A 14,637-nucleotide genomic window follows, 5' to 3' on the forward strand; every position below is an offset into this window, starting at 1 on the left:
GTAGTTGGATTAGTCGTAGTCGATATAATGAGTCAAGATATTTAATGGTTGAATAAAAAAAGGTGTTGATAATTTTATTAAATTTTCTTGTGAAAATTTTCGCAGAGGAGATGATGGGCTTATTAGGCGCCCGTGTGGAAATTGTAAAAATAAGCATTACAAGACTCCTATTGCCGTTAAACTTGATTTGTATCGGTATGTTATGGACTGCACATGGGGAGAAAATGCCGAAAAAAAATATTGGGATGAGTACTAGAAATGTTAGTGATGGGGATAATGATATGTATTATGACGTTGATGATATGTTAAGGGATATTCGGGAGGCAAATATGTATCGTGAGAATATGGATGATGAACTGAATCCAGCGGCAAAAGAATTTTGTAAGATGCTGCACAGTGCTTCGGAACCAATTTATCCAAGTAATATCAACTATACAAACTTTGAGTTCGTGAACGAGTTAATTCATTTCAAGAAAAAGCATAATTATGGTAACAATGGCTTTGATGAATTGCTTAAGCTCATTGGATCAGTCTTGCCTGACAATCATAAACTGCCCCAAACCTACTATGCTGTGAAAAATATGCTTAAAGGATTGAGTTTGGGATATGAAAAGATTGATGCTTGTGAGAATGGTTGTATGTTATTTTACAAGGAAAAGCGAGAAGACGCGTTGTGATATATGCAATGAAAGTCGATACAAAGAACCAAAAGATCTTAACAAAAAAAAGATCCCACGAAATGTCTTGCGTTATTTTCCTCTCACCCCGAGACTATAAAGTTTGTTCATGGCTGGAAAGACTGCGAAATGTATGAGATGGTATCATGATAGAAACGTGGTTGAAGGTGAATTAAGTCACCCGGCGGATGGAGATGAGTGGAAACAATTTGATCGTCGGTTTCCAAAATTTTCAAAAAGAGATTCGAAATGTGAGACTCGGCCTTTCCACTGATGGATTTGATCCCTTTCGTGATGCACATGCGAGAGATTATACCGTATGGCCTATGGTAGTTGTTGTTTACAAACTTCCCCCATCTATGTGCATACGAAGGCTCCGTACATGTTTATGCCTCTTCTTATTCCCGCGCCTAAGGATCCGACAAAAGATTTTCATGTTTATCTTAGACCATTGATTGATGAATTGAAAGATTTATGGCAGAATGGGGTGGAAAACTACGATAGGTTCTCACGTTCCAACTTTTTGATGAGGGCAGCATTGATGTGGACAATTAGCAACTTTCCAGCACTTGCCATGCTTAGCGGGTGGTCAACTAAGGGGAAGTTGTCATGTCCAGTTTGCATGAGAGAGGTAAAAGCCAAACAATTTAAGTATGGTCGAAAATATATATTTTTGACCGTTTAATGCAGTCGAATATATATATTTTCGACCGTATCCGGTCGACATAATAGAAGCTATATAATCACATTTTCCCCCATTTTCCCCCAAATTGGACACACCCTTTTCTCCTTTGTGCGAGCAGTGGCGACTAGCTAGGGTTTCGCAACGATTTCACACTGTCGGCAGTTTCGCAACGATTTCACACCGATGTCTTCACAGGTATACCCCCTTCTCTCTCTCTCCCCCCCTCTCCCAACAAAGAGAATCGGACAAAATTGAAGTTCCCGCACGCTAGTGGGGCGAAGCCATTTGAAGAACGACGCCTTGTAAGTCATGTAAACTCATAAACATGTCACACCTGTAAATTACACTTTCACATTTAAATCTTGTCTAAATTCTATGGTCTGTAATTTATTTTCTATATGAATTGTATTCTCTCAACTTGGTATCTTATTTGATAGGCCAAGGAGTTAGAAACGGGCGAGGTTATGTCTGAATTGGAGCTGTTTAATATTGTTTACACAAAGAAGCATGCAGAACTGATTGAAATAAAGGTTTATTCCGGAGCCCTCCTGCATATTTTAAGTTAAAAAAATATATTCATAGTCATATTTGTATTTTAATTGATGTTGTATTTGGGTTGGGTTTGTAATCACTGTAGTCTAATATACATGTATTGAATATACGAAACAAGTAAAATACACATATGCCATACTTGGAGGAGAGTCTGTGAATTGAATGCTTTGCAGATCTAGTCTGGAGAGAAGAGCTAGAACTTCTTTCTCTTTCTGCCTTAATAAAAAGTATATACAAGTGTCAGACGAAGAACAAGAAAAGAAAAGAAACAGTTTACAACAAAAAATCATGATACAAGTGCTAAAATGAATAATTCCTACTAGGGTATCACAGTGCTAAAATGAATAATTCCTACTAGGGTATCACAAGTGATGTATAAACACAGCTTTCGTACAAAGACACTTATAATCACTATGAAGATATATGAATACTTTGTTGCTTGTGAGGATCCTTTTCAATTTTAAATTTGTTCATTTGGAATTAAACTGGATTTATGAAATGAAGGAAATTAAAGAGGCACCAATGATGGTAAAAGCAGAAGGAAATGTGATTTTCTGGTGTGTAAGTGTAGCAGCTATAGTTGGTAGTGTATATTTCAGTGTATATTTGTAGTCTAATATACATGTTGTATATAATAGTAACAAGAAAATAATCATTAAGAAACTTGACTGAGTAGGCACTTGATTATATATTGTCAGGATATGATGATCTTGACTGAGCTCCGTATGTGTTTTTGTACTTTTCTGTATATACTGATGCAAACTTAAGCAGAAACAACAGAATAGCAGAGAGATAAAGGAGAAATAGAGGCAGAAATAGAGGCAGAAATAGAGAATTATAACATAAATGTAGAGTTTAGACAGAGAAGAGACAGAAACTTGCCGGAGAAGATAGCAATTTAGAGAGATATAGTTAGTTAGAGACCAGAGAGTGAGAGAGTGTGTTGGAAAAGATTAATCCATTATCATATTTCAATACATAATTTGAGAATACAGACTCACGCATGTATTTATAGACCATATATAAATGAAAGAATCCTTGCTTACTTGCTAACACTTCCCTGGATTCTAACTAGTAATAATACTGTACTGCAACAGTACTGTTCCTAGGTCATACATGGAATTATCTTTATAACTTGCAGGAGGCAATGGAGCGTGCTGCGGAGGAATTTGCTTCTCAAACTGATCCAGATGAGCCACCTCCATCTCCTGCCACCTGCAGAAAGAGAAATATATTAATTTCTCTACGAGCTCGTAAGTTGAACAAAGGAAAGATATTTATGAACCCAAACAAGACTGTTCAAGATGTTCTAGGGCGTGAGGAGGCAGCCAAATGGACCACCTTGTCCACTCCGGCCCGTATACCAAACCATGCATATGATATGATGGGTAGAGCACTAAATGAGGTGACTGATATGGTCCAGACCATGGATGGGATGAATGAGATCCCACGATCCCGCCTCGATGATGAGTTAAAAAAATTGGCTGATGGTGCATATCCAATCAAGGATGATCCTGTTCAGAGGCTATTATGGGACCAATATATCAAGGTTGCAGCAAGTTTGGCTTGTTCTCAATTCGAGAGATTCAAAAAGGTCATCATTGAGGTAATTAAAGACCCATTAAATAACTTGTGTTCTGATATATTCACGCTCTGTAGCTTGCAACTAGTAGCTTGTTATAAGGTTACTATAAAGACAGTTATTTGCTTAATGATTTGTATCCAGTATATTTATATGTGATATATATTATTTCAACATGGTACAGTTTCAACAGTTTAAAGCGTTGGTTGCAAAGAGCTAAAGAAGAGATATTATTTTGCTGTCGTGTCTTTGTCTATCAAGAGTTTTTATCATAATTTTAATAAGTCCGAAACTAGTGTGCCAATGTCTGAAACTTGTTATATATAGTCTCAATCTTGTTATGATTTTGTAATCCAAGTTTTGATTGTTTGAGCTACAAGGCATGATACTTTGTGGTCTGTTTATAATCTTAAATTACACAAACTAGAAGGAAATAGGTGTAGCTGTGTAGGCCTGTAGCAGGCTTTGTTCTGAATTGTTGTTAATAATGCTTGTGGTCTGTTTAGTAGATGTGCATGATCTTGTTTAGTCTGTCAAATATGGAAACTGTGTTGCACCAGAGTGAAACTCTTTTTGGTGTATACCTGAAAAAAGCATCTTTAGAACTACGTTTTTGGATATTGAATTTAGGCTTTTGTAGCAGTCGACACACCCCAGTGCCTATAAATTACTCTGTCATGATCAGATGGCATACAAATTTTCACGTTAGCTAATATGTTTGTCTTAATTCTAATGGTTCCAGTAGTTAGTTATATTATATTTGGTTCTTCGGAAAAAAAAAAGAGAAATATTGAAAAAATAGTTGTATAGCGTTCCTGAATTGTACTCGACTTCTATAATCTTTTATTGGACCAAAGACTACTATCTTGTGATTGTACTGATTTGAGCTTCTATATTTATATGTGATATATATTATTTCAACATGGTACAATTTCAACAGTTTAAAGCCGAGTGATAATACATTCTGTTTACCCAGACTGACCCAAACCAATCCCTAGTTCTACTATGTTTTTACAAATTTTTGCACAAGTTTTTTATTTTTGCTCATTTATCTCGAATAAAATGACCTTTAATTTTGATTCATATATAGGATACCCAGGAGGATGGAACTGAAAATGGACATGATATGGAAGATGATGAAGGAAATGAGAATGGGCAGAACATGGATGATGAAGCAGGAGATATGGATGATGACGGAGGAAACATGGATGGACATTATAGTGATGAAGATGGCAGCTTCAACAACACTCAACTCAGCCCTTAGTTTATGTGAACTTTTTAGTAGTCTATCCCTACGTGGAATTAGAAGTTATGCTTTTGTGAAGTCTAGTAATCCTTATGTGAATTTTACCAAGTACTCTAGTCTCTTTATGTATTAGAAGGATATTTTGGCTTAATGTTGAACTACTTTTGCTTTTGGTGTTCAAATTCTCTGTTACTATAAATTATTTCCGTTGTTATTAAATTATTGCAATTCTATACAAATAATTTGAGTTCCGTGAAGGTAGACCATAAATAAAATGTGACTGATTTTGGAGATGTAGAATAATATTTTGACCAGTTTTGGTCATTTCAAAGTGAATCTATGTGACCAAAATCAGTCATCATGCATATTTACAAATTTGATTGGACGTAGTTAATTGTGACCCGAATTGGTTGATATTCATGTGGAAGTGACTGCCAGTACGACTGATTTTGGTCTTATATAGTGTCTAGATTTGACTGTACAGGGTCACAACATATGTGACTGGAGCTCGTCAGATTGTTAATTGCCAGAAACAACTAACTTTAGTCTCATCTAAATACCCCCTTGTGACTGGCAGCAGTTATACATGTATCTGATAGAATTGACCACAAGTGGTCACAAAAGTTGCGACCGGAGATGGTCATTTTTTTGTGACCGGAGATGGTCATTTTGGACTAGTTTTGATTGCTTTTTTGTTAGCTTAGAGTGACTCTTATTGGTCACGTTTGGTTATATTTGTCACCGTTTTACTATTTGTGACGGCCTTAAAAACGACTGAAGATTTCCGGTCATTTTTATCCTTGGAACGACCGTGAGCGGTCATTTTTAGCATTAAAGCGACTGCAACACTACGGTCACTTTTAGTCGAATTTCTTGTAGTGAGTATAATCAAAAAACTTTTTGGTTCAACTTTTTAATCCTCAATTTTATAAATCTCAAGAACAAATATATATATTTGACGGAACAATACATGAAACTTTTTATGTATTGGAATTAGTTTTCTATCCGCAAGAATAAATTGGTTTACTATTAAGATATTCACCAAAAATTTTCTTCTTTCCTTAGGAAATAATTAGTATAATTTAAAATGAATATTAAAAATGGACAAAAAAAAATCTATTAAAATTATTTGAATAGTGTTCTTCACCTTATTGGTTTTTTGAAATCCGTGATTATGATTTAACATCTTAGTTAGCACATAGGAACACCATAACTATTGAAACTGTTAAGGGATTTTAGCCTATTTTTCAACTAAAGAACAGTACAACATTCAAAGTATGAAACATCTACAGAACATTTGTTCTACACTTCTCAATATTCTGTAGAGGTATAGAATGTTCTCACTAAAGAACAAAAGATATATATATATATATATATATATATATATATATATATATATAATGATTGAAATTGTTATTGTTTAAATGTAGACAAAATAATTAGTTCAAAACATCATAAGCGGGTGAAGATCATACATAACACATTCATGATTAAGAAGACCTATGACTTCACCTATATAATTCTAATCAAGAGCAATTACTTCTGCTGTGGATTCATATAGATCTTTTAAAGACCTCGTCTTCCTCTTGGGGCGCTTCTTCTTATTGTATTGAGAATCTTGTACCCTGTTGCCATCTTGTTCACGGTTGTGGTGGTTCTTCCATATATTATACAGTGTGATATATTTTTTCTTCCTTACTAGAGGGGGACCTTTTATTTGAGATGCCATGGATGTGAGGGTGAAAGAATGATAGTCATCTAACAAGACTGAGGGTGTTGGTTTTGGTGGAGAGGAAGCCATTCTATCTCTATCCCCAATTCTATAGTATCTGTATAATTGGAAGACTCACAACCGCATTATATAGACTATAGAAAAGGCTTTGAATAAACTTTTTACAACATAATAATACCTTTTCATAATTGGTAATACTTTTTCCAAAAATTATTTGTAAGGCTAAATGCATCCAACTCATCACAAACTTACAAATATAAAGATTTCAAATAGTATAAGAGAATCAATTATTCAAAATTTTCATAGGTGATCACTATTTGTAGCTTATATTTCAAGCAAAGAGAGAGAGAGAGACAGTGAAAATACAATATATTTTATATTAACTAAAAATTTGGGCAAATCACCAATACTTTTTCATCATCTCAAAAATTTAATAGTAATAATAAAAAATATTTTTTTAAAAAAAGAATCTTTTGTAAACCGGCCAACAAACACATTGTCTCCAACTTTCTAATATTCATCTTTCAAAAAATCAGTTCTTCCTTGAAAAAATATCATTGAGATTTTTATAAAAATTTGAAGATTCATGCACATGTATAACTCAAAAACTTTTGAGTTCAATTTTGTTGAACTATTTTATAAATCTTGACACATGTTATATATATTTGAGGGAACAATTCCTGAAATTTTCTGTAATGAAATTAATTTTTTTATTCCCAACAACAACTTGGTTTACGATTAAGATATTGAGGTAAAATATTTTAAGTTTCTTAAGAAATAATTAGTAAAATGAAAAATGAAAAATACAAATTGAAAAAAAGTAATCTGATAAAATTATTTCAATATTGTTTGTCACCTGGTTGGTTTGTTGAAATCATAAGTTATAATTTAACCTCTTAGTTAGCACATAGGAACAGTGCTTCACAAATTCTAAAAAATATTTGAAAATTTTTATTCTATAAATGTAGAGAAAATAATTGATTGAAAATATCACAAGTAGGTGAAGATCATACATAAACAGTTCATGAGAACCCAATAATTTTAATATGCATACCTTGGCCCAAATTGGTAATACATTATCAAGGCCCATATACTATTCACCAAATCCATGTGGGATGTTACAAATATATTTCTTTGTCCATGTGGAATGATAAAGGGTGTAGGTTTTGGTGATGGGGAAGAAGCCATTCTATCTCTATCCCCATTCTATAATATGTAATATAACTACAAGGACTTTGTGCAACCACATTAAGGAGACTATAGAATAGGCTTTAAATAAAAAATTTACAACTAAAGAATACCTTTATAATATTATTAATATTTTTCAAAAAATTATTTATAAGGCCACGTGCATACAACTCATCACTAACGTACAAATATTAAGATTTTCAAGTACAAGAGAATCAATAATTCAGTATAATAAATATTAGATGAATTTAAAAGATTTTGCATATGTGACTGTTATGGCTTTTATTCCAAGCAACGAGAGAGAATATATTATATTTTATATCAATTACAAATTTGGTCAAATCAACAACACTTTTTCATCCTTTAACATATATACTACAATAATTATAATTTTCAAAATGAAAATATTTTGTAAAGGGGCCCACAAACACAATGTCTTCAACTTACAAATATTAATATTTCAAAAAAATCAATGCTTCCTTCAAAACATATCATTGAGATTTTTTCAAAATTTTGAAAGAGACTTGCACATGTATAATCAAAAACTTTTTGGTTCAACTTTTTAATCCTCAATTTTATAAATCTCAAGAACAAATATATATATTTGAGGGAACAATACATGAAACTTTTTATGTATTGGAATTAGTTTTCTATCCGCAAGAATAAATTGGTTTACTACTAAGATATTCACCAAAAATTTTCTTCTTTCCTTAAGAAATAATTAGTATAATTTAAAATGAATATTAAAAATGGACAAAAAAAATCTATTAAAATTATTTGAATAGTGTTCTTCACCTTATTGGTTTTTTGAAATCCGTGATTATGATTTAACATCTTAGTTAGCACATAGGAACACGGTAACTATTGAAACTGTTAAGGGATTTGAGCCTATTTTTCAACTAAAGAACAGTACAACATTCAATGTATGAAACATCTACACAACATTTGTTCTACACTTCTCAATATTCTGTAGAGGTATAGAATGTTCTCACTAAAGAACAAAAGATATATATATATATATATATATATATATATATATATATATATATATATATATATATATATATATATATATATATATAATGATTGAAATTGTTATTGTTCAAAAATAATTAGTTCAAAACATCATAAGCGGGTGAAGATCATACATAACACATTCATGAGTAAGAAGACGTATGACTTCACCTATATAATTCTAATCAAGAACAATTACTTCTGCTGTGGATTCATATAGATCTTTTAAAGACCTCGTCTTCCTCTTGGGGCGCTTCTTCTTATTGTATTGAGAATCTTGTACCCTGTTGCCATCTTGTTCACGGTTGTGGTGGTTCTTCCATATATTATACAGTGTGATATATTTTTTCTTCCTTACTAGAGGGGGACCTTTTATTTGAGATGCCATGGATGTGAGGGTGAAAGAATGATAGTCATCTAACAAGACTGAGGGTGTTGGTTTTGGTGGAGAGGAAGCCATTCTATCTCTATCCCCAATTCTATAGTATCTGTATAATTGGAAGACTCACAACCGCATTATATAGACTATAGAAAAGGATTTGAATAAACTTTTTACAACATAATAATACCTTTTCATAATTGGTAATACTTTTTCCGAAAATTATTTGTAAGGCTAAATGCATCCAACTCATCACAAACTTACAAATATAAAGATTTCAAATAGTATAAGAGAATCAATTATTCAAAATTTTCATAGGTGATCACTATTTGTAGCTTATATTTCAAGCAAAGAGAGAGAGAGAGAGAGTGAAAATTAGGTATAATAAATATTTGATGAATTTAAAAGATTTTGCATATGTGACTTTTATAGCTTATATTCCAAGAAAAGAAAGAGAATATATTATGTTTTACTTTAATTACAAATTTGGGCAAATTAACAATGCTTTTTAATCATCTCAGATATATACAACAATAATAATAATTTTCAAAATAAAAATATTTTGTAAAGGGGCCAACAAGCACAATGTCGCCAACAAGCACAATGTCTTCAACTTACAAATATTGATATTTCAAAAAATCAATTCTTCCTTCAAAAAATATTATTGAGATTTTTATTCTTGCACATGTATAATCAAAATTTTTTAGTTATTTTTGACCGTTAACGGTCGAAAATAATATATTCGACCGTACGCTGTCGAAATTAAATATGGTCGAAATTAACGGGTCGAAAATAACCCTCCAGATTTTTCCCGCCCATGGACTTGGTCGAAAATAATAGCCGGTCGAAAATATCTATGCGGCGGGAATTTTCTCGCACTTTGGTTTTTAAAAATGGTGTTGATAATTTTATTAAGTTTTCTTGTGAAAATCTTCACGGTGGAGAGGATGGGCTTATTAGGCGCCCGTGTGGAAATTGTAAAAATAAGCTTTACAAGACTCCTATTGCCGTTAAACTTGATTTGTATCGGTATGGTATAATGCAATGGTATACCATATGGACTGCACATGGGGAGAAAATGCCGGAAGAAAATATCAGGATGAGTACTAGAAATGTTGGTGATGGGGATAATGATATGTATTATGACGCCAATGATATGTTAAGGGATATTGGGGAGGCAAATATGTATCGTGAGAATATGGATAATGAACCGAATCCAGCGACAAAAGAATTTTGTAAAATGCTGCACAGTGCTTCGGAACCAATTTATCCAAGTAATGTCAACTATACAACCTTTGAGTTCATGAACGAGTTAATTCATTTCAAGAAAAAGCATAACTGTAGTAACAATGGCTTTGATGAATTGCTTAAGCTCATTGGATCAGTCTTGCCTCACAATCATAAACTGCCCCAAACCTATTATGCTGTGAAAAATATGCTTAAAGGATTGAATTTGGGATATGAAAAGATTGATGATTGTGAGAATGGTTGTATGTTACTTTACAAGGAAAATAGCGAGAAGACGCGTTGTGATATATGCAATGAAAGTCGATACAAAGAACCAAAAGATCTTAACCAAAAAAAGATCCCACGGAAGGTCTTGTGTTATTTCCTCTCACCCCGAGACTGCAACATTTATTCATGGCTGGAAAGACTGCGAAATGTATGAGATAGCATCATGATAGAAACGTGGTTGAAGGTGAATTAAGTCACCCGGCGGATAGACATGAGTGGAAACAATTTGATCGTCGGTTTCCAAAATTTTCAAAAAGAGATTCGAAATGTGAGACTCGGCCTTTCCACTAATGGATTTGATCCTTTTCATGATGCACATGCGAGAGATTATACCGTATGGCCTGTGGCAGTTGTTGTTTACAACCTTCCCCCATCTATGTGCACGAAGGCTCCGTACATGTTTATGCCTCTTCTTATTCCCGGGCCTAAGGATCCGACAAAAGATTTTCATGTTTATCTTAGACCATTGATTGATGAATTGAAAGATTTATGGCAGAATGGGGTGGAAAACTACGATAGGTTCTCACGTTCCAACTTATTGATGAGGGCAGCATTGATGTGGACAATTAGCAACTTTCCAGCACTTGCCATGCTTAGCGGGTGGTCAACTAAGGGGAAGTTGTCATGTCCAGTTTGCATGAGAGAGGTAAAAGCCAAACAACTTAAGTATGGTGGCAAAGTTACCTTTTATGGCACTTCTAGATATTTTTTGGAACCGGATGATCCATTAAGAAGAAGTATGAGGTTTGGAATGCACATGTCGTCATTCAGGAATAATTGCGAAGACCATGTGTGAGCAAATACAATTCCCCCCTCCAGGAAAGTCATCCAAGAGAAAAGCGAAGGACTATGGTGTGACACATAATTGGACTCACTATTCTCCATTTTTTGAGCTCCCGTATTGAGAGACCCTTAGTCTACGTCATAACATTGATATCATGCACACGGAGAAAAATGTTTTTGACAACATATTCTACACGATTCTTGATGATAAGCAGAAGTCAAAAGATAACTTAAAATCGAGATATGATTGTCAAGAATTACGTGTACATCGTGAGTTGTGAACAACTAAATAAGTTGTTCAAATGGATTGACATGTTGAAACTTCCAGATGGGTATGCATCAAATTTATCTAGATGTTTGAATTGGAAAAAGAATTGTAATCGTGGGATGAAATCACATGACTGTCATGTTTTCAGTCAAAAGTTATTGCCGATCGTTTGTCATGACTTACTCCCAAGATACATAGCTGATCCTATTATCGAGTTGTGCAACTTCTTCCAGGATTTGTGCTCATCTACTTTGAAATACACAGATTTGGTAAAAATGGAGAAAGATATATTGAGAATTATGTGGAAACTTGAAACAATATTTATTCCAGGATTTTTCGATCCAATTGAGGATTTGCCACTTCATTTGGCCACTGAGTGTAAGTTGGGGGGGGGGGGGGTCCGGCTAATGGTAGGTGGATGTATTTTGTTGAAAGATATTTGCACAGTTTGAAGTTGAAGGTGAAAAACAAAGCTCGAGCCGAGGGCTCAATGGCAGAACGCTATATCGAGGATGAATGCATACACTTTTGCTCATTGTATTTCAATGACGATGTCAAAACGGTTCATAATCGTTTGCATCGAAATGAGGTACCCCAATCATTTCATGTTCCCGATTTGGTAGAAGTTTACACGTATCCGACAGATCCTATTCTACGAGTTGGAGATAGGATATTGAGTGATGACGAACATAGACTAATAACATACTATGTTCTTATCAATTCGCCGGAGGTCGAAAAATATTTGCAGTATGATTTCAGACTATATTTATTATTATTAAAATATTCAATTTTCAATTTATTAATATTTGCTAAATGTGTAGTGGATTCAACAAGTTTTTGGATTGACATCACCCAAACTTGAATCATGCCGAAAGGGAACAATTTCAAAAAGATCAATTTCGAGGATGGTTCCAAGAAAGGGTACAAGATGATTAAAAGCTCAATAATAAATTTGTAGATTTAATAAGAGGTCCGATTTCAAAAGTTGAATCTTACAAGGGATGCAAGGTGAATGGTTGTAAATTCGGTTGCAGAAATCAAAATGAGCTCACTTCACCAAATTCCGGTGTAATTGTCATTGGTAGGAAACTAATTGTTGAATTATTGTTGTTTTCTTTGAATGTTGTTATTGATGAGAAACTAATTGTCATTGCTCAATATTGTAGGGACGTCTTACAATGAAAGTTTTGACAATTATTACGGAAGGCTAAAAGAAGTCTTGAAGCTCCGCTATCATAATAGACAACAAGTAATTGTCTTCAAATGACATTGGTTTGATACTACAAGACATGTCAAAGTAGATAGACATCGGATCACTACAGTGGATGTCAAGTCAAAACTAAATTAAACGCTGAAGATATTTTTGTGTTGGCTAGTCAAGCTCATCAAGTGTATTATGCACCAAATATTTCAAATACAAAATCATCATGGTAAACGGTTTTAACAACAAAGAGCCGGCAAGTTGATGGAACTACGTCACCTAAAGAGAAAAAAGGACCCGATGATGATGCACTTCAAAATACGGTGTCAAATGCTTCATCATCACATTTTGAAAGTGTAATTATTTGTGATCCTTCAAACTTTTTTATTGACTTGAGGATGTTCGAAAATGAATTCGCAAGGAATTACAATGTTGAAGACGATGGCGAAAACGATGACGAAGATGAGAGCGAAGAAGATCACGAAAACGAGGACGAAGAAGATGAACAAAATGATGATGTAGAATTAATGTAATTTATTATTTTTATTCAAATTTGTATTAGTTTAACTTTTTGTGATGATATTTTAGAATAAATATTTTAATTAAATTTACATGTCAAAATTTTATTTTTTAAACTATTTTTTATATTTATGTATAAAAAAATTATTATTTTGGTAATTTTTTTATGGAACAGAGCACTTGTTCCAGTAGCTACGGCAGGAAACAAAGTACTCCAGTAGCTAAGTTAACAAAACAGAGTGCATGGTAAATTCGACTGGAAAGCCGGTCAAAAATATATATTTTTGACCGTTTAATACAGTCGAATATATATATATATTCGACCGTATCCGGTCGACATAATAAAAGGTTATATAATCACATTTTCCCCCATTTTCCCCCAAATTGGACACACCCTTTTCTCCTTTGCGTGAGCAACGGCGACTAGCTAGGGTTTCGCAATGATTTTACACTGTCGGCATTTTTGCAACGATTTCAGGTATACCCCCCTTCTCTCTATCCCCCCCCCCCTCTCGCTCTCTCGCCCTCTCTCTGTCTTTCCCTCTTTCTATCTCTCTCTCGCCCTCTCTCCGTCTTCTTCCCTCTTTGTCTCTCTGTATTGGAATTAGTTTTTTTATCCCTAAGAAGAATTTGGTTTACAATATATTAAGATATTCACCAAAAATTTTCTTTTTTCTTTAATATATAATTAGTAGAATTTAAATTGAATAATAAAAATAGAGAAAAAATAATCTATTAAAATTATTTGAATAGTGTTTTTCACGTTATTGGTTTGTTGAAATCCATTATTACGATTTAACATCTTAGTTAGCACATAGGAACACAGTAACTCTTTAAAATGTTTCAAAAATTCGAAACAATATTTGAAATGGAATTGTGTTACATGTGTTTGTGTATTTGTGTAGGGTTGCACTAAGAGATTTTAGCCTATTTTTCAACTAAAGAACAATACAACATTCAATATATGAAATATCTACCGAACATTTGTTCTACACAGAGCAATTGTTCTCATTATTCTGAGTATACAGCCACTCTGTAAGACCTGACCTAAAATAAGCAGCTCGTGCTAAGTATGAGCCACACTATTACAACTATCACTTTATCAAACAAACTAACACTTCATCAAAAGTGTTTAAGATTATCAATACAATCTTAAGTTAGATATACATTACAAGTCATTATATATATATACATATAAATATATATATATATATATATATATATATATATATGAGTTAAGTTACATGTAGTCCACATATTTACTGTAGTACTGTAGACCACGTATGTACTGCAACT

The 14,637-nt window shown here is 33.3% G+C and overlaps 1 protein-coding gene across 1 annotated transcript; it reads left to right on the forward strand.

Annotated features, from left to right (window-relative positions):
* The first annotated feature begins 3,059 nt into the window (after positions 1 to 3,059).
* LOC135152437 (uncharacterized) lies at positions 3,060 to 4,910 on the forward strand. Its single transcript, XM_064092751.1, has 2 exons — positions 3,060 to 3,520; positions 4,587 to 4,910. Exons 1-2 carry the CDS (start codon positions 3,062 to 3,064, stop codon positions 4,758 to 4,760), a joined length of 633 nt encoding a protein of 210 aa, XP_063948821.1. The 5' UTR covers positions 3,060 to 3,061; the 3' UTR covers positions 4,761 to 4,910.
* The last annotated feature ends 9,727 nt before the right edge of the window (positions 4,911 to 14,637 follow it).

The sequence above is a fragment of the Daucus carota genome, chromosome 4 (assembly GCF_001625215.2).
Source record: "Daucus carota subsp. sativus chromosome 4, DH1 v3.0, whole genome shotgun sequence".
Lineage (NCBI taxonomy): Eukaryota > Viridiplantae > Streptophyta > Magnoliopsida > Apiales > Apiaceae > Daucus > Daucus carota.